Source organism: Callithrix jacchus, chromosome 5 (genome assembly GCF_049354715.1).
Source record: "Callithrix jacchus isolate 240 chromosome 5, calJac240_pri, whole genome shotgun sequence".
Lineage (NCBI taxonomy): Eukaryota > Metazoa > Chordata > Mammalia > Primates > Cebidae > Callithrix > Callithrix jacchus.
In genome coordinates this window covers 90,094,754-90,116,808 of record NC_133506.1, presented here as the reverse complement: position 1 = coordinate 90,116,808, position 22,055 = coordinate 90,094,754, and the positions used below count along the sequence as shown (strand labels likewise).

The 22,055-nt window shown below is 38.8% G+C and overlaps 1 protein-coding gene across 1 annotated transcript in view; it reads left to right on the top strand.

Moving 5' to 3' along the window:
• LOC128932113 (protein phosphatase 1E-like) overlaps window positions 1-15,362 on the top strand; it is a 54,049-nt gene extending 38,687 nt beyond the window's left edge. Inside the window, exon 5 of the mRNA XM_078373562.1 lies at window positions 12,336-15,362. Within this exon, the coding sequence (XP_078229688.1) occupies window positions 12,336-12,361 (26 nt within the window). The 3' untranslated portion in view covers window positions 12,362-15,362. The remainder of the gene's footprint in view (window positions 1-12,335) is intronic.
• Window positions 15,363-22,055: the final 6,693 nt, after the last annotated feature.

Below are 22,055 nucleotides of genomic sequence, written 5' to 3'. Positions count from 1 at the left end.
GAGGATGGAAGAGCAGGGGGCAAAGGAAGCAGGAGGGCATGGCTGGGATGGGGTGGGGGAGTGGGGGACAGGGAGGAGGGGAGTCTGGAGGCAGAGGGAGTCTGGGACAAGAGACAGAAAGACAGAGGGGCAGAGAGACAGAGAGACAGAGAGACAGTGGAGAGAGTCTGAAGGCCCCAGATCTGGCCCCCCACCCTGTACATTTTTAAATTCTTGCTAACCTATTTAGTGTGGTTTATTACAGAACTATGTAGGGTTGCAGTGATCATACAAAATTTTTGGTATATGGCTAAATTCAATAAATTCATCAAAATGACTGAGGGCAAATGGATTTCTTGGCAAATTGGCTTCAGGTACATTGGCCATTACTTTTTCAGGCATTTCTTAAAATGAACATTCAGTGGATCAATGGTATAAGCAAAACACAGAAAAGGGCCAAATAAATATCAGGAATTAAAAACCACAACTACAGACATGGATGGATTAAACTGGCCCAGGACTGTGATTTGTAAGCACAGAGCTGGTTTAGGAAGCCTGCCAGTTAGAGGCCATAACTTGATTTAAGTGGTGATGATTAAGAGTCCTTTGACAGACTGAATTAAGTCTTGGATGAGCAAACGATTGAGAAGGGAAGAATATCCAGGCAGAATGTGAGAGAATAGCGGTAGCAAAGTGTGGTTGGATTCCAGGATATTGTGGGCAGGAAAAGGCAGGCAATGAGCTGGTTAGACAGGCAGGGGCCAGAGAATGAGAATCTTGTACGTGTTTTGAAGTTGGAGGAGGCATTAAAACAATTAAGCAGGTACAATGATCAGATATGTGCTTTACAAAGATCACTCGTGTTAAATGTGGTTGGTTGTTTAGAAATGTTTACATATGGAGACAAAGAGGCTGATTCTTAAACTCTCCCAATGTTTCAGGTATTAGATAAAGAGGGGTTTACAAAAAGAGGAGAATAAGATTTAAATCTACTTAGATGAAGCTGGAAGCCATCACCCTCAGCAAACTAACTCAGAATCAAAAAACCAAACACCACATGTTCTCACTATAAGTAGGAGCTGAGCCATGAGAACACATGGACACAGGGAGGGGAACACCACTTACTGGGGCATGTTGCGGGAGGGTGGAGGGGCAGAGCATTAGGGAAAAGAGCTCACGCATGTTGGGATTAGCAGCCCGGTGATGGATTGATAGGAGCAGTGAACCACCATGGCACATGTTTACCTGTGCAACAAACCTGCACATCCTGCACATGGCCCCCAGAACTTAAACAAGCACAGAAATCTGTGCATCATTTGTGTCTAGAACTAGCCACAGTATGAGTGTTAATGAGACTCCCTAGGTAGTCAGAGAAACGAGAGACAGTCTGGGTACTGAAACATGGAAAGGGCAGAAGAGGATTCTGCAGAATCCTGAAGTTATCAGTGCGTGATGGGCCACCTGGTGGGTGCAGGGAAGAGAAGTAGGAAAGTGTGAATAAGAAATGAAGAATTAAATATATCCGAAATTACTTGGCTGCGAACTCTTCTGGAACAGACATGTGCTGAATATTTATGTTTGTGCCTCTCTGGCCCAGGGATTACTGAGCTGTTCAAGAGGTAAAGACAGACTACGTCTTTGTCGGCTCAGTCTCTTGCATTTATTAGGCTCACAAAATATGCTCCTTTTATGTGGACTAGACTGGCTACAACAAGCAGAGGTGGTGAGCTGGCCAGTTACAGGGTGGCTGGATGGTCGATTAAAACTAAATAAATCAGGGACCGTGGCTGGAACAGACCCTCAGTTTCTGTCTCACCATCAGTGTCCACTGGCTCTACCACCAACAAATTTAGTATTCTTTCTAGAAAAAAATCAAACTTTCCAGGCACCGACGCCTCTAGTTCCCAGGCTGAGGGAAGCATGCCCTTCTGTTAGATCTTACGAAGGCAAACCTGTGAGGCAGTGGCCTGCTAAGTGCCTTCGTGTCAGTGGGCAGAGCTGCTGTATGTGTCTGCCTGGGAGAACACACCTGTTACCTCACATGGCAGAGGAAGCCTGGTGTTGATGAACACGCCACTGTTCTGCCTTCTGCCCACCACAGCCTCCCTCATTTCTGAGTTGTGCTTCTTTTATGTATATCGTAATCGTCAATTCGTTTTAGACTTCATGGATTTTTTTGAACTGATAGGTGTATATTTTATGGTCCAATTTGATTAGCTTAATTATTATTCTCTTTTAAATCTTTTAATGTGTACATTTCATTGGAAGCAATGTGTTTTTGAGTTTGGGAGAAATAACAATCACACTTCATTTATGTATGTATATGTCATTAATGTGAAGGATTTCGTCCATGAGCCTAATGTTAGTATTGCCAACTTATTAATTCATGAGACTTCCCAGGAAGTCTTGCAATGCTGTGACCCAGGTCTTATGGATAAGATGCTAAAAGTGAGAACAAAATTATGGAAACAAAGGTGGGAACTTTTTTTTTTAGTCCTGCCTTTAGCTTATTAGATAACACACTCTCCCAATGATATCTTAATATTTTAATTCATATTTATTTTTGTTGGACCAATTAGCATATTGAATTTTATGAAAGGCCTTAATGCAAGCTATAGAAGGAAACAGAATATTATGTGAACTGTCCAGATAAGTGAGTGTTATAACCTAAAGAGCCTTTGAGAAGTATTGATCTTTATATTGACCACATTACTGGCTCTTGTACAACAATGCTAGAAATAAATAACAAAGAAAAACTAGAATAATATCTACAGATGGAAGTAAAACTATAGTACAAAGTACGCATGGGTCATAGAATAAACAACAAAAATCAATAAGCAGAATTAAATGATATGAAAAACACTGTAGAGCAAGCAGTGGGATGCAGGGAAAGCAGTCCATGGAGAGGAACACACAGTGTTCGATGCTTGTATTAAGAGAATGCATGAGGCATCCAAGTTAGGAAGTTAGAGAAAGATGAACAGAATACACTAAAAGAAAGTATAAGGAAGGAAATAATAAACTTGAGTAGAAATAAATGAAATAGGTGAACTATATTAAAGGACGAGTGAATTCAAAGGTTAATTTTTTGAAAAGACTAATGATATAGACAAACCTCTGAAAAAAATTGATCAAGAAAAAAATAGAAAAGGGCCAAATGAATATCAGGAATTAAAAACTATAGCCACAGATAAGGTGTGGATTGGAAAGAAAATATTTTTAAAAATTTATGATGAGACATTTGGAAACTTTGAAGTATATAACTTCCTGAAATATACAGCAAAGTATTTCAAAAATATAACTTGCTGAAATGGATTCAGAAATAAATAGAAAACTCAAACAGTTATAAATCATTAAAAACTGAATCATCAGTTAAAAATATCACCATAATGGAAATGGTAGTCTCTGATGACTTATAAACTCTGCTTATACTATACAAATCATTCCAGACTGTAGAAGAAGATGAAATGCTACCCAGCCCATTAATGAGGTTTGTAAACTTTGATACTAAAACCAAATCAGAACAATACACAAAATATTATAGGCCAATATCTTTCATAGGTATAAATGTGAAATTTTAAAAACAAGTTAAACTAGCAATATATAAAAATGAAAATATACCATGATCAAGCTGGGGCCATCCCAGGAATTTATAATGTGGGCCATTATTTTATTATCTATTAATATAATCTATTACATAAATATATTAAAGGGTTATAATCATATAGTAATGTAATAAATGTGGAGAAACATATCTGACAATTTAACATCCATTCATGATAAAAACTCCTATCAAATTAAAAATAAATAGGAACATCCTTAATATAACAAATGGTATAGAAGAAATGCCTAGAGTAAACTTGATACTTAATGGTTAAATGTTCAAAGAATCCATTTTCTGAGCAGAAACAAAGTAAAGATGTCTATTACCTGTTTCATTCATGATTTACTGATTTACTAGCAGTAGAATGAATGAATGGTATATTTACTGACAAAGAAGAAACAAAAATGTATTCACCAATGACATAATTATGAAGAAAATACAAAAGAATCTACAGATAAATTATTAATAAGAAAATTTAGGCTGGGCACAGTGGCTTGCACCTGTAACCTCCACGCTTTGGGAGGCTGAGGTGAGAGGAGGATCACTTGAACCCAGGAGTTCAAGACCAGCCTAGGCAACACAGCAAGGTGCCGTGTCTAAAAAGAAAATTATCCAGGCCTAGCGGTGCATGCCTGGGGTTTCAATTGCTTGCAGGGCAGAGGTGGGAGGATTCCTTGAGCCCAGGATTTTAGGACTGCAGTGAATGATGACTGCACCACTGCCCTCCAGCCTGGGTTACAGAGCAAGACCCTCTTGCAAAAAAAAACCAAAACAACAAAAACCAAAACAAACAAACAAACAAAAAACTAGTACAGTTGTTGAAACAAATTGATATGCAATAGTTAATTGCCTTTCTATATATCAGCAAAAATAGACAGAGTAATTTAAACATTACAAAAAAAAGAGTACTGAAAAGTAAATGGAATAAAAACAAAAATTGACAAATGGGACTTAATTAAATGAAAGAGCTTCTGCACAGCAAAATAAGTAATTATCAGAGTAAACAGACAGCCTACAGAATGGGAGAAAATATTTGCAAACGCTGCACCTGACGAAGGACTAATATCCAGAATCTGTCAGGAACTTAAATCAGCAAGAAGAAAACAAATAACCCATTAAAATGTGGGCAAAGGACATGAACAGACACTACTCAAAAGAAGACACATATATGCAGCCAACAAATATGAAAGAACACTCAACGTTACTAATCATTAGAGAAATGCAAATTAAAACCACAATGAGACCATGCAGGATGGCTATTCTAAAAAGCCAAAAATAACATGTTGGTGAGGCTGCGAGAAAAAGGGGACATTTGGACACTGTTGGTGGAAATATAACTCAGTTCAACCTCTATGAAAACCTGTGTGGAGATTTCTCAAATTACTGAAAATGGAACTACCATTTGACCCAGCAACCCTTACTAGTACCATTACTGGAGTGGGTATCTACCCAAAGAACAAGAAATCGTTCTATCAAAAAACACCTGCACTGATATGTTTATAAAAGCACTACTCATAATAGCAAAGCCATAGAATCAGCCTCAATGTTCATCAAATGTGGTACATACACACTATCAAACACTGCACAGCCATAGAAGGAATGTGGTACATACACACTATCAAACACTGCACAGTCATAGAAGGAATGTGGTACGTACACACTATCAAACACTGCACGGCCATAGAAGGAATGTGGTACGTACACACTATCAAACACTGCACAGCCATAGAAGGAATGTGGTACGTACACACTATCAAACACTGCACAGCCATAGAAGGAATGTGGTACGTACACACTATCAAACACTGCACAGCCATAGAAGGAATGTGGTACGTACACACTATCAAATATGCACAACCACAGAAAGAATGAACTCGTATCCTTTGCAGCTGGAGGCTGTTATCCTAAGTGAATGATGCAGAAACTGAAAACCAAATACTGCATTTTCTCACTTCTACGTGGGAGTTAAACAATGGATACACATGGGGAAACGACAGACACTGGGGGCTCTGAAAGGGAGCAGGGAGGGAGGGAAAAAAGAGTTGAGAAAGTAGCCGTTGGGTACTAGTTCACTACTGGGGCGATGGGTTCAGTAGAAGCCCACACTTCAGTATTACTCAGTGCGCCCACAGAACAACCTTGCACATGCCCCTCCTGAGTCTCGGATTAAAAAGCATCAGCAGCAACAACAAGTAGTGAAGTTATAGAGTAGGGTCGTTCAAGTTTCTTCGTTTTTTTGGCAAGATAATGAAATCATTAATTCTCTTCACATTGGTCAATTAAAGCACACATGAAAAAGTAATTATCTCAAAACGTAAATGAAATATCCAAATTTCCAACTGTGAGAAAATAAAATACAATTTTAAAGATTTAATTAGTTGGCCGGGCGCGGTGGCTCAAGCCTGTAATCCCAGCACTTTGGGAGGCCGAGGCGGGTGGATCACGAGGTCGAGATATCGAGACCAACCTGGTCAACATGGTGAAACCCCGTCTCTACTAAAATACAAAAAATTAGCTGGGCATGGTGGCGCGTGCCTGTAATCCCAGCTACTCAGGAGGCTGAGGCAGGAGAATTGCCTGAACCCAGGAGGCGGAGGTTGCCGTGAGCCGAGATCGCGCCATTGCACTCCAGCCTGGGTAACAAGAGTGAAACTCCGTCTCAAAAAAAAAAAAAAAAAAAAAAAAAAAAAAAAAAAAAAGATTTAATTAGTTTGGCTGAATTAAACAGACAAAAATTATACAAATAAAGAAATGGTGAGTTAAAAGGTAACTTGAGTTTGAAGAAGGCAGCCCAAATATATTGATAATCATAACTGATTTACTCTACAATATTATCCTGAAAGTCCCTGCCAATGGAGTAAGAATGTAACAAGTAAGAAAAATATCATAAGGATTGGAAACAAAGAAACATTATTATTTGTACAAAATACAAATATGGCAAATCCAAACAAATCTGAGTTCTACAAGGTTGGTTGATTGAAAAAAATCAGTAAATACAAAAGCAGTAGCATTTCTATACATTAGCAGTAAAAACACAGTATATCTAACATAAGAGATATGATTATAGTTGCCAGAAAATGTTGCTTAAATGCAAATCTCATGAAATAATTGCAAAATGTATTGAATGAAATATAAAATTCATGGACAAATAAGGAATTATATTCAGGAATGTGGAGACTCAATATTTAAAACAATTAATTATTCAATAAATTCAATGCCATTTCAATAAAAATGATAGTACTTAGAAATAAATCTAATAAGTGATGTACACTTTTTCTTGGAATGTAGAACTTTATTAGGAGATATTAGGGAAGACAAACCCATGTAGAGGTTAATCATATTCATTCAGAGAAAGACTTGGTGACATAAAGATGTAAATTTATCACAAATTAATTTTATAAAATTCTAATAAAAATCCAAGAGTTTTTTTGGGGGAAGTGTGATAGGTGTGACTTGCCAACCTGATTTTCAAACTTGCCTGAAAGTGCAAGTGTCTAAGAATAGTAAATGCACTTCTGACTACAAAATAACAAGATGGGTGACTCGTCCAATCAAACATCAAGATGTATTACAGGCATAATGCTAAAATTTGTAAACTAGAGTGTGGTGTTTGTCTGAGGTAGATGAAACTGGCCAGCAGAACAGAATAGAGATTCAAAAACATATCCACGTATATATGGAAATGTAACATATGACATGTGATTTTAGACCAATGGGGAAAGGATAAACTCTCCAATAAATGGTGCTGGGGCAATGGGTTATCCATGTAAAAACTGAATATCAATTCCGGATGACTAAATCCTTAATTGTGAAAGATGATGCTACAAAATATTTGGAAAACTGTGTAGGAAGATACCTGTTTGATTCTGGAGTAGGAGGGGATTTCAAAAATTGTTAATTTAGAATATGTTAAAATTAAGAACATGTTAATATATTTATCAAAACACATGGTAAAGAAAGTGAAAAGCCAAACCACAAACAGGGAGAAGCTATTTGCATAGATATAGCAGATAAAGAATTAACATGGATTTTTATAAATAATTCCTACGAGTCAAGTGAAAGACGAGCAATCCAGTAGAAAAATGATAAGAGATATGATTATAATTGACACAAAATGTTACTTAAATATAAATCTAATAAAATAATTGCAAATTACTTAAACGGTCAAGTATTTGACCAAATTGGGCCAAATATTTAAACAGTCAACTCAGAGAAAAGGACTAAAGAAATAGATGCAATCTCATTACTAATTTGAGAAAAAAAATTTAAAATCATAGTACCCTCTGGATTAGTGAAAATTCGAAATCTGAAAACTCTAAACAAGGGTGTGAGGAATGCGAATCGCTTATATGGCTGCTTTGGAAAACACGGCATCTCTTGGTAAAATTAAAGCTGTATATTGAACCAACCATTCCCATGTTAGGTATAAATCTTAAGCAATATCATACATGTGCACAAAGAGGCATGTACAAGAAGAGCAGCATCGTTGGTAAAGACAGCAAAACCGTCAGCAGTAGACTGCATGAGTAACGGTGGAAGGTTCATGCAGTGGACACCGGGAAGCAGAAAACACGAGCCGTGCGACTCACGCGGGCACTGTCAGATCATAGCAACATAACGTTTGGGGAAAAGAGCAAGTTGCAGGATAAATACGGCACGGTTCCATTTATATGAAGTCTTCAAACATTCAGATACAAACAATATATTGTTTAAAGACTCAAATGTGATAAACTCATGAAAAAAACAAACAGAATGATATACCCAAAATTGAGGATGGTGATTACCTCTGGGTGGGAGCTGGGATGGGGAGTAGAATGGTATTAGGAAAGCATCCTCAAGGGCTTCAAAAATTCTGATTGTTGTGTTTTTTAAGCTAAATGATGGATACCTGGATGTATATAATATCATTTTTTATATATTAACATGTAATAAATATTCCTTTGTATCACTTCAATATTTAATAAAAATAATTTAAAGAATATTTGATAAACAATCTGTAATGCCCTTAACTTTAAAACCTTTCTCTTCTTTAATTTCTAGTTATTCTGTTTTTTTTTCTTCTGCTCAAAATTAAAGTAAGTTGAACTAACAAAGTAGTTTGTTTAGAGAATAAAAAATACTTCTTCATATTGTTGGGTTGTAGAATTGAAGATGAAAATGGGAACTTACATTTTGCCTACAGAAGATGATCCGAAAAAGGTCTGGCTTTGAATTAAAATAAGGAAGAAAAAAGTAAAACGGGCTTCCATGTCTTCTGAGCAAGAAAAGATTTGGTTTCGGAATTTAACTTTTCCTTCTACTGAAGTTGTTCTGCCTGTCCTTGAGCTGGTTTCCCGGTATTCTACTGTCTAAGGAATCCCAGGGAATCCAATATCCTGACATATTTGGCTCTGGTCTCAGGGAGAGGCACTGTGGAGAGCAGCTGAGGATTCTGGATGGCCCGGCTTCTGGGTTTGTTGTAAGAACACAGCTGGAGAAACCAGGCACCCGGAGAGGCCAGGTTTGCAGAATGAGAAGACACTGAATTACCAGCAATTTCAGGCAGTGCTGTCACACAATCTAGTTAATTTATTTCCAAATAATTAATGTGAGGACCTTAATTATGTAGATTCATTATCAGCCATCATCATCTTCATTATCACCATGACTACTGCCACCAAGAGCATCTTAAACAGAGCCACACGTTCTGCTCAAAGTCAGTTTAAAATCTGAGTCGTCTCTTCCAAGAGTTTGTGAATTAAACAGCAAAGACGAAGAGGTTGTCAAGAAAAAGGCACAGAAAAATGAAGTCCAACATTAAACCAAGGATACCAGCGGAATGGCAGATTCCACTGTATTAGTGGGCCCTGCAGACTTATTTAATAACCTTTTGCACCCCCATCCCATAAATAAAGCTTGAAAAATGATTTCCTCATAGTCATATTTTAATTATCATAAATCCCATAGTTCTGAAATGATACTTTGAAAATAAAAAAACAGTAATTTAAGTTTCATAGACTCCTACTGATGCAGAATACTAAGCTAACTGTTCACACCTTTCACACTCCACAGATATCGCCAATATACCATTCATGTGTTTGTCATCATCTTTGATATACAGCATCCAACTCTGCTTTAACTACTCTTCCCCTTGCGGGCTTGGGTGTTCAGTGTCACTCCAAATATTTCAAGTTTGACAAGAGCGTAGGTTCTGGGGTGCAGGGAAGAGCACACCAGCTTGGCTCAAATCCTGATTCCATCACTGGCTAGTTGTTGGGCCTTTGGAAGTTATTTAAAATCTCTGTTTCCTCATCTGTGAAGCGGGCATAATAATCTCTGTCTTACAAGTTAAGAGAACACAGTTAAAACCTATAGTCCGCAGTAGCTGCTTCTTAAATGTTAATTCCTTTGTTCATAAAAAGTAGCAAAATGTATTAAATGATTTGATGAGAGTAAACAAGGTGAGACAGATACGTTATACTTCACTTGCTCTAATAAAGCCTTCAGAATTTCAGGACAGTTGGCTGTTGACAGTTGCAATATTCCTGTACGCAGCACGACTCTTGGATTTGGTCCTGGCAGGAAAGTCTCAGGACCAAATCTCTGCCCTTCCGCACTTTCAAATATGGAGTTTGAAATGACACATGAAATTTTATAGTGTTACAGAAGAGATCTTGCTGAAAGATTATTCAACTTGAAAGCGAATGGAAAATAATTTGATTAAGTCTTGGGAAAAGCAGTGAAAATCTAGGGATGATCAAGTGAAGGAAATTTTCAGTTAACTGCTTGGCACCACGACGAGCTTTGGGACTCTGTTCAAACACTAGTTCCCTCTGGGCTATAATTTTACTGAAATATCATATAATTATTTTTTCATAATTAAGGTAACAATATATGACAAAGCATTTGGAAAGCAGAGCAGTGGAAACCATGTTATTTCTTCCGGACGTCTGCCTTTGTGTATTTTTTGTGGCTGCAATCATAGTTTGTGTGCAGTTTTTTGAGTTGCTTTTTCGGTTAATGTCAGAGCATTTTAAAGTGCTAAGTGGTATATTATATTCAGTGATTTATTTAGCAGATTTTCTGTGGTGAATTTTCAACTTGCTTCCCAATGTTTGCTGTAATATATAATTATTGTGAAGAATGACTTTCCTTTTGAAATTTTTTACGGAATTTTTATCTGTGGGGAAGTAGGTTTTAGAAGGAAAATAAAAGCATCAGCTCTCAAAACAGTATTCAAGCAAACCCCCTTCAGTTTCTTCTCCTTGTGTCCAGCACTATTGATCAACTGTAATTTTTAATTTTTATTTTATTATTATTTTTTCACAAATTCCCTTCAACCAAATCAATCTAATTTCTATCAGATTCTGCCTGACGTGCAACTTGCTTAAGGGGCAATATGCTGGTAAAGGCAGTTATGTTTAACATTTATCTCGACGTAACCCAAATAATAGTACCAGGTCAATGAGAAAGAGGGAGACTAAATATTTAAAAATGACTGGAGAATTTGACGAATACATTCATCCCTAAACCCAAGTGAGAGGACTGGATTGAGTTGCATAAAGGTCATCGTGTCTTTTATTAACGCTGCCTTTGCCCTCCATCCTTCCTCTATTCCCTCATTTTCCCTCCCCCCAGGCTATTCTCCCAAGGATTTTGAGGGCTCAATGGATTTGTCTGTCCTATTTTCCTCTTCTCATAGTTTCTGTTTTCCCTCCTGCCATATAGCCAGTGCCCAGAAATGCAGTTTTCATCACTTCAGAAGAAGAAACTGAACTGCCAGTAGTTCTGTGTTTATCATTTTATTAACCATCTTGTTTATTATTTAATTTTTATTAATTCAATGAATAAATTATTATGAATACATCTGGTTCTCAGTGTTTTTTGAGCACTGTGTGCCAGGCACTGTGCTTGGCATTGGAAATTCAGTGACTCGGTCTGTCTGATTAAAGAGGATGGTGGGAGTGCTGGTTCTTACTGGAAATTGGAAGGCAGAGCCGGAGTTACCGAAGCCAAGAGCTTGTGACAAGGGCATTTCTGACAGGGACAACTTTTTCAGAGCTATTTGCTGAAAGTGAACATGTAACGTGCAAGGAGAAGGAAGGCAGCGTGCTGAGACCCTGCTCCTTCAGTGCAGAGTCCGTCCTCACCTTGCAGAAGAAGGCTCAGCGGCCTAATTAACACCTTCCTGTCAGCATCCTCGTTGGAGAGTCAGGTTATATGCTCTGAAGAGTGCCCAGAATCCCAGTGCATTTACCTTTTCTTGTCATGTCTGTACAATGAAGATGTCTGGCCGCTGGTCCATATAAACATCTTAGAGGATGTTGGTCCAGGGTCTCCTCTCCTTGTGGTGGGTGTCCTGAGGATTGGCAGAAAGACCTAGAAGAGGTACACACTGGAGTTAACAGCCACGAAGAGCTCTCAGTGGGTTGACTCTGAAACAACACCAGGGCTTTCACGCCATGGGCAGTAGTTCTCAATCCTCGCTGCACGTTAAAATCGACTGGGAAGTTTTAAAAAACACCAGAGCCTAGTGCCTCGAGGAAATTTGCATTCAATCTTTTTAAGGCTCCCTTAGCTGATTGTAACACACTGCTGGGGTTGAGAGTCCCTGTCTTTGGAAAACATGATTTTCCCCAAAATATCTCCTTCAAAATATCACTTTGGTATGGTTTCATACTCTGTACTATGCTGTATTTTTCCAAAATTTTTGTTCAGATTTGGATACTAAAATTTGACTTCTTCTTTCCTCTTCTATCTGTTTTTTTTTAAGTGCTGACAAGTGTGACATATTGGTGATGAAGCGTCATCTTTTAACTGTGCCCCACTTCTGCCAATGTTGTGGCTTCTGCTTACGGCAGTTGAGTCTCTGCCTAAGAAAGTGACAGCATCAGCGGCAGCATCAGTGGCAGCTGATATTCACCGGCTTCTGGAGACCAGGTTTACGGAATCAAGAGTCAAGGTGTTTTGAGAATGTTGTGTAGTTTCCATTATGACTTGGCTTCGGGAGAAGTTCTTTCCTCTCTATGCACGGCACTAAACGTAGTTAGCTAGTATTATTTGTTTTCCAGATAATAATAATTTTCCTGGGCATCAGGAACATTAAATAAAGAAGTCTTAATCACATGTAAAAGTTAAAATGATATTTAACACGTTAGAACAAAGGAAGGAACACTGGTGATTCCTTCATGGATGCATAGTCATTAGTGGCTTTACGTCTGGTTAAGCACAATATTAATGACAAGCATGAGATGGAAATAATATTAGCTACTATAGACCATATTGGATTAGCTTCTATATACTATATCAGAGATTAGCTACTATATACTATATCAGAGATTAGCTACTATATACTATATCAGAGATTAGCTACTATATACTATATCAGAGATTAGCTACTATATACTATATCAGAGATTAGCTACTATATACTATATCAGAGATTAGCTACTATATACTATATTAGAATAGCTACTGTATACCATATTAGACTAGCTACTATATAACATATCAGCAACTCTATGCCACACACTTATGCACATAGATACTTCATGAAATGCATTCGCATGTATCTATGTTGTGCTTTATACAATGAAAACGCTGCAAGGTGGGTTGTGATGTTATTTCCAGATTCTAAATGATGCATTCAGGATTTTGAGATTTTTGCTTACATTTAAAAGAGGTAGAGCCATGCTTCAACCCAACATCTACTTGCCTTCAATTCTTATAGTTTTTAAATTAAAAACGTGTCCTTTAAAGACAAGAACTGCTATATTTCCCAGGCAGGAATGCAGTGCTATTCACATGCACGATCATAGCTCACTGCAGCCTCAAACTCCTGGCTTAAGGAAATCTCGCCTCCTCAGCTTCCATAGTAGTTGGTACTACAGATCCGTGACAATGTGCCTGGCTTGGCTTTGGTTCTGTAATGTGCACATGAATGACCTCAAGATTTGGGCCAGCTGTGGTGGCTCATGCCTCTAATCACAGCAATTTGGGAGGCCTAGTTGGGAGAATTGCTTGGGTCCAGGAGTTTGAGACCAGACCTGGCAGCTTTGCAAGATCCTGACTCTACATAAAATGAAAAATAAAAAAAAATTAGCCAGGTGTGGCAGTGTGTGCTTGTAACACCAGCTGCTCAGGAGGCTAAGGTGGGAAGATAGCTTTAGTCTGGGAGTTCCAGGCTGCAGTGAGCTGTGCTTCTCAGTGCACCACCACAGCCTGAGTGACACAGTGAGACCTTGTCTCAAAAAAGAGCAAGATTTGTTACAACGCACATTCAGCATTTTTTTTTTGAGACGGAGTTTCGCTCTTGTTACTCAGGCTGGAGTGCAATGGCGTGATCTCGGCTCACCGCAACCTCCACCTCGTGGGTTCAGGCAATTCTCCTGCCTCAGCCTTCCGAGTAGCTGGGATTACAGGCACAAGCCACCATGCCCAGCTAATTTTTTGTGTTTTTAGTAGAAACGGGGTTTCACCATGTTGACCAGGATGGTCTCGATCTCTTGACCTCGTGATCCACCCATCTCGGCCTCCCAAAGTGCTGGGATTACAGGCGTGAGCCACCGTGCCCAGCCACATTCAGCTTTAAAGGGTCTTGGGTGGAGCCCAATAGCCTGCCTTTCTAACAAGCTCTGAAGCAATGCTGATACTGCTGGTCTGCAGAGAACACTGAGCAGCAGGGGTTGGAGCACATACTCAGAGGAGGTGGCTGGTTATAGGCCCAGTTGTGTCACTAACCAGCTGTGTGACCTTGAGAAAGTCACTTAATGACTCTGGGGCTTACTCTACCATGGAGAGTTTGAAACTGATAACTTCTAAGATACCTCTTAGCACCAATATTTTGTGATTCGAGAAATTGAAGAATGAATCTAAGCATATACTACATCATTGTGTATTTACTTTCTGGGATTAGGTCTGGAAATTGATCTCCTTCTGTAACCCTTAAGTCAGTACCAGAGCTCTAAGGAATGGAGGCTGTGGGAGGTAGCGCACTGGCTGGGAGTTAGGTGACCAGGAATCAGGCATCTACCCTTGTTCTAGGATAATGGCAGCAATCGAAGGATTCACCTAATGGATGCCCTAGACTCTAGATTGAGAAAGACATAGAAATTACATCTGCTGTCTCTTTAAATGGCTTAGGTCTGGGTTGTTTAAAGTTATTTACGTTTCTTTTTGAACATCTTTAAAATATCAAACAGAATAGGGACGACATCCGTTATTAAAACCAGTTAACTTTCAGGAAAGAAGCGTACTTTTAATCCAAATTGAATGAATTACTTCAGAAGAATGAGGATTGGCTTAAACTTTCAAGAAGTTATTTCAGCCTGGACTCGTGTGGAATCCTCTGATTGGTTTAGTCATAATTTCACAGGGTTTGGGCACAATTTGAGTCTAGGTAAAGCAAGAAATTCCTGAGTGCTTCTATGCTCCTGGCTATTAGACAGCCTTTAATAGACGCACCATACAAATTATAAATGTTTTGAAAGTATACAAAGTGAAAGGAGCTGCAGTGATTTCAATATATTTAGAATATTTTCAGACTGTGTGTCATTATTCAAGCATTGTACCTTTGCTCTGTTGTTTTAAGATGATGTAGAAAGAGGGAGATGAAATATATATTTACTCTAAGGAACTGTCTAAATCTTGTTGGAAAGAACTTAAGACGCTTCAGTTTATTCTAATAAGTAGATTTAGAGTGTTTCTGCCCTAGTTTTCTTTCATAAAGATAAACTATTATTTAAAACCTGCTAAAGTCTTTGCTAATTAAAATAAAACGGAGTAGCTGCTTTAAAGACAACAGTATAAAGGTTCTGTGCGGTTGAAAAAAATTTCCAGGCTTCGATGAAACATCCAGAATTCCAAGTACCTTAATGGAAGCTGATTTCCCAGCTCAAAGACGGCCTTCCCCAACTCCTTAAGAAATTAATTCAGCTTTGCTCACTTTAAACTTTTCATCTGAATTGTGATCAGGAAAGGGATATAGAGACCGAAAGAAAGCGCTTTATATAAAATGTTGCAATTTGGAATCCTAACACGGAACAGAGGCCCGCCTGGTCTACGGGCTGCACAGAGCTGTGGGCAGTGGGGAGACGGAGCCGGAGTCGAATTCTGCCGTTAAATGATCGAGGAACTGGGGTGAACCTGGCAGAACCTTCCTAGGTGACTACAGATGAGAACCATGTGGAGATTCAAAGCTAACAGATACTTGGGAGGCCGAGGCGGGTGGATCACGAGGTCAAGAGATCAAGACCATCCTGGTCAATATGGTGAAACCCCGTCTCTACTAAAAGTACAAAAAATTAGCTGGGCATGGTGGCGCGTGCCTGTAATCCCAGCTACTCGGGAGGCTGAGGCAGGAGAATTGCCTGAATCCAGGAGGCGGAGGTTGCGGTGAGCCGAGATCGCCCCATTGCACTCTCCAGCCTGGGTAACAGCAGCGAAACTCCGTCTCAAAAAAAAAAAAAAGCTAACAGATACAATCTCAGCCCTGGGGGAGGAGACAGTGAGTGAGAATGTGATGGTCCTTGTGTCTCAGGAATTTATGACGGGCCCTTTTCCGTGTCTCAGGACTCAGGAATTTATGACAGGCCCTTTTCTGTGTCTCAGGCACACACCTTGCTAGTTTCTGTTTCTGTGATTCAGTTCCGGACGTTCCTCCTGCCTTCATGTTGAAGGAGTTACCTCGTTTCAAAGCCACCTCAGATGAGCCTCTCCTGTGAGCCTTCTCCCACCCATACAGCTTCCTCATCTCTGCTCCCAGTTCTCGGTGCTTACCTCTGCTAAGACAAGGCAAAATCTATCCTGTGGGCCTGCAAATCTGCCTCCCACGCGAGGTTATAAGCATCTGGAAGGCAGGACTGTGTTATGCACCCTCAGGGCACAATCCAGGACACAGAATAACTCGTGGCTGTATTTGCTGCCTTGACCATCTGAGTATCTGCTGGAAAATGTGGACATTGGTATGACTTTGCCTCATGCACTGTGACTCATCTACTGGGTGCAGGTGACATCTCCTCCCTGACCCTTCCCTTAGCTTGCCCTGTCTTCCATTCTTACTCTCGACTTCTCTTACCTTCTCTTGATTGTCCAGTTCCATCTATCCCTTTCATTGACTTGGAAAGAACATTTCTATTGCTTGGTGAAGGATCATTTCTAGGGTTTTCCTTAGATAGGGCAGCATGGCGTGATGGAAAGACGACAGGTGAGGGCAGCAGATGGGCCATTTTTTTGTCTGTTTCCTGGCATCCCTGTGCCAGCTCTGTGACTTGGACAAGTCAATTTCACATCGCTGAGTTTTTGTTTCCTCGACTGTAGAAATGAGAATAATAATATTTGCCTTTCTGTGTTGCTTGGGAGATAGATAAAACAACACGTGTAAAAGTACTTAAAGTAGATCATGGCGCATAATAGGTATACACTGAACAATAGCTTCTTTCCCCCCTGTTATTACATTTAAAACAAATGGATTCGATTTGCTCTTTTTGTAAAAAAAATTCAATTAAGCCACTTTGTACTTGTACATTTAGACTATTGATTTTTTCTTCTCTGGGTCAGGGGCACTCAACAGAGGGAAAGTGGTTTTCTGAGACGTAGGGTGATAAAATCTGAAGTGCTCTCTCGTTAGCATTAAGTTCTCATACCCATTCTGAGACAGAAAAACATAAAGATAGTGCCTCTGAATACTGGGCACACATTAGAATCATCTGGAAAAGCTTTTAAAAAATACTGGTGCCTGGTCCCACTCCAGGTGGTAGAGAACCGTGGGGGTAGGTCTCCCGCATCAATGTATTCTTGAAAGCCCTCCAAGTAATTATGGTGTGCAGCCAAGAAACATGACTGTAGCCTCTCAGGCTCTGATTTTATGTAAGTTTAATTACTTATGGATACTCTTTTTGTTTCTAGAAGCTTCTGCTGGAGAATCGTGGTTCCATGGGTGCCACTTCACCGTGGCTTCTCACTTCCTTCCAGTGCGGAGGCGTTAAGGTGACAGCTGCAAGGACAAGTGAGTGTAGGGCAGGGAAGAAGCAAAGTGGCTGCAGTTTCCTGGTGCTTGTGACCTTGAGCGACGTGTTTGGGATACTCTCAATGAACTCTGCTTTGTTAAATGAGCAAGCAGGAGCCGATGGAATGATTTAACATAATTACATGCCTAATCTTGCATAAAATTCTAACACTAATGACATCACTTTGGCAACTCAAAAGGTCACTCTAAGCACAGAAATTTAGGGTTGCTTCTAATATACAAGACTTTATCTTAGTAGGTGGCGAATTGTACCTTCTCCTTACGAACTGGGTTGTTTTGGCTTCAGGGCCTTTGGGGAAGAAGCTAAATATATGGTGATAATTTTAGACTTAGTGATTTAATTTAGAAAACATTGGTACATCTTATTACAAGGAGTTTTAAATGTCATTGAGATTTTTTTTTTTCTCCAAATCAACTACATACTTTATTTTGTTTTACTTCATTAATTTGCCAAACATTTATTAAGTGCCTCTTATATTCCAGGTGCTGTCCTGGGTACTGAGGGCACCAAAATATTCAGACCTGCTTCTAAGGAGTCTGGTTCATGGAAGGGTCAGAATAACAAATCCACATTTGTACTGCCCCAGACCAGCTCTCTTCTAAGGGCGCTGTGACTTTCCAGCAGGTGTGTATAAATCTCCACATTTACTTACACTCTCAGCTTGCTGAATTTGATATTGTTGCTCATTTCCTACTACTATAAAGAGAATGTTGTAAATGCTTTGCAACCTTGACTTAGAGGACAGTCCTCTCTTGGCTTTCCTTCTCGTTATTTAGCTGCTCCTTCCATTTCTTTGGAGGATTCTTATTTCCCTACCTGCTCTTAAATGTCGATATAATTTTGGGAACTAGCAGGTACTACTGAACAGTCTCCTAATGATGCTTCATATCAAGAATATGAAATAAAACTACTTTTATCTCCCAATTTGATGCCTAGAAGACTGAGTGAATAGCTCTGCTTGCTGTCCAGTTGTAGAGGTAGAGAACTGCATGGCAGAACAGCGCTGTCTTTTGAGAAGAATGAAATAAGAGAGAATATATTCTGTGGATTTTTATTGCAGACTGCTTTTCTTTCTTTCTTTGCCATTTTTATGGGTACATAGTAGTTGCATCTTCTTATGGGATACATGAGTTATTTTGATACAGGCATACAATGGGTAATAGTCATATCAGAGTAATTGTGTTACACACCATTCAATTATTACTCTTTTAGTTATTTTAAAATGTGCAGTGAATTATTGTTGACTGCAGTCACCTGCTGTGCTGTTAAATACTAGACCTCATTCATTCTATCTAACTGTATTTTGTACCCGTTAACCACCCTCATTTTGTCCCTCCATTCCTGACCCTCATCCCAGCCCCTGGTAAGCATCCTTCTACTGTCTATCTCCATGAGTTCAATTTGTTCTAATTTTTAGCTTCCACAAATGAGTGAGACCAGGCAAAGTTTGTCTTTTTGTGCCTGGCTTATTTCACTTAATGTAGTGACCTCCAGTTCCATCTATGTTGCAACAAATGACAGAATCTAATTTTTATATCCGAATAGTACTTCATTGTGTATATGTACCACATTTTCTTTATCTCTTCATCTGTTGATGGACACTTAGGTTGCTTCCAAGTCTTGGCTGTTGTGAATAGTGCAGAAATAAACGTATCTCTTTGATATACTGAATTGCATTCTTTTGGGTATATCTAGCAGTGGGATTGCTGGATTACACGGTAGTTCTATTTTTATTCTTTTGGGCAACCTCCAAACTGCTCTCCATAATGGCTGTCCTATTTACATTCCCGCCAACAGTGTACAGGGGTTCCCTTTTCTCCACATCCTCACCAGCATTTGTCATTGCCTGTCTTTTGGATAAAAGCCATTTTAACTTGGGGTGAGATGATACCTCATTGTAGTTTTGGTTTGTATTTCTTTGGTGATCAGTGATTTGAGGAACTTTTCATATACTTGTTTGCCGTTTGCATGTCTTCTGTTGAGAAATGTCTATTCAGAACTTTGGCCATTTTTCAATCGGATTATTAGATGTTTTTTCCTATTGAGTTGTTCGAGCTCCTTATATATTCTGGTTGCTAATCCCAGATGGATAGATTGCAGGTATTTTCTCCCCTTCTGTGGGTTGTCTCTTCACTTTATTGATTTTTTTCTTTGCTGTGCAGAAGCTTTTTAACTTGATGTGATCCCATTTGTTAATTTTTGCTTTGTTTTCCTGTGTTTTTGGGGTATTGCTCAAGAAATCTTTGCCCAGACCAATGTCCTGGAGAGTTTCCTCAATGTTTTTTTACAGTGGTTTCATGGTTTGAGATCTTATATCTAAGTCTTTAATCCATTTTGATTTGTTTTTTGTGCATGGCAAGAGGTGGAGTCTAGTATCATTCTTCAGCAGATATTTCATTTTCACAGCACCATTTATTGAAGAGACTATCTTTTCCCCAATATATGTTCTTGATGCGTTTGTTGAAAGTGAGTTTAATGTAGATGTGTAGATTTATTTCTGGATTCTATATTTTGTGTCATTGGTCTATTTGTCTCTTTTTCTTCCAGTGCCATGCTGTTTTGGTTACTATAGCTGTTGAGCATAATTTAATGTCAGATAATATACTTGTTTTGCCGTTTGCATGTCTTCTGCAATCATACACTGCCTTGTATGATTCCTCCAGTTGTGTTCTTTTAGCCCAGGATGGTGTTGGCTACTCTAGGTCTTTTGTGGCTCCACATAAATTGTGGGATCATTTTTCTATTTCTGTGAAGAATGTCATTGGTATTTGATAGGGATTACATTGAATCTATAGATTGCTTTGGGTAGTATGGACATTTTAACAATATTGATTCTTTCAGTTCATGACTATGGAATATATTTTCATTGTTTGTAAACTCTTCAATTTTTTGCATCATTGTTTTATAGTTTTCATTGGAGAGTTCTTTCACTTCCTTGGTTAAGTTTATTCCTAGATATTCTATTTTATTTGTAGTTATTATAAGTGGAATTACTTTCTTAATTTCTTTTTCAGATTGTTTGCTGTTGGCATATAGAACTTTTACTGTTTATCTTTAAAGTCTTAATTATTCAGAGACTAATCCAGGTTAGCTTGACCAGTCAAAGGATTTGACAAAGGGAAACTTATCAAAGGATTTGACAAAGGGAAATGTAAAATAAATCTGTTTATGGATATTCAATTAATCTTCTGTGTGCCTAGTATTGATAGGATGAAAAGTCTGAACAAATATTTATGATATTGCTGTGAAGGAGCTTGCTACCAAGCCACAGAAATCCCTTAATATTCAGGTTTTAGAATTGCCAAATTCTCACAGGACCTCAGGCACAGATTATTGAGGTTGGGGAGAGTTTGAGTAGTTATAGCAAAGAAAAAACAAAAAACAAACACCCTGTTCTCTATAGTACAACTGTGTGCAATTAAGCAATAATATTTGATATAGGCTCCAAAATTCATCAATAACACAAAATGCTACTATTTTGGTGTCCTGCAACTTTACTGAATTTGTTTATCATTTCTAATAGGTTTTTCGAAAAGTCTTTAGGTATTTCCAAGTAAAAAATTATGTAGTCTTCAAACAAGGATAATTTGACTTCTTCCTTTCCAATTTGGATGTCTTTCATTTCTCTCCCTTGTCTGATTGCCCCAGTTAGGGCTTCCAGTACTATGCTGAATAACAGTGGTGAAAGTAGGCATCCTTGGTGTGTTCCAGATCTTAGAGGAAAGGCTTTCACTTCTTCCCCATTCAGTATGATACTAGCTCTGGGTATGTCATATATGGCCTTTATTGTGTTGAGATATGTTCCTTCTATGCCTAGTTTGATGAGAGTTTTTATGATTAAGGGATATTTATTTTATTAAGTGCTTTCTTTTTGAGTCACTGACCCACATCACATTGTTTATTTTTCTTTCTTTCTTTTTTAATTTTAATTTTTAAGTTCTGGAGTACCTGTGCAGGATGTGAAGGTTTGTTACATAGGTAAACGTGCCACAGTGGTTTGCTGCACTTGCCAACCCACCACCTAGTTATTAACCCCAGCATAACCCCATTATCTATTTTTTCTAATGCTCTTCCTCCCGCTATCTCTTCCCCCAGCAGGCCCCAGTATATGTGGGTTCCCTTCCCTGTGTCTGTGTGTTCTCATTGTTCAGCTCTCACTTATAAGTGAGAACATGCGGTGTTTGGTTTTCTGTTCCTGCATTAGTTTGCTGAGGATAATGATGTCCAGCTCCATCCACATCCCTGCAAGGAATCATCTTGTTACTTTTATGCTACATAGTATTTCATGGTGTATATGTACCACATTTTCTTTATCCAGTTTATCACTGATGGGCATTTGGGTTGATTCCATGTCTTTGCTATTGTGGATAGTGCTGCAATGAGCCTACCAATCAAAAAAAGCCAAGGGCCAGATGGATTTATAGCTGAATTCTACCAGAAGAACAAAGAGGAGCTGACACCCTTTC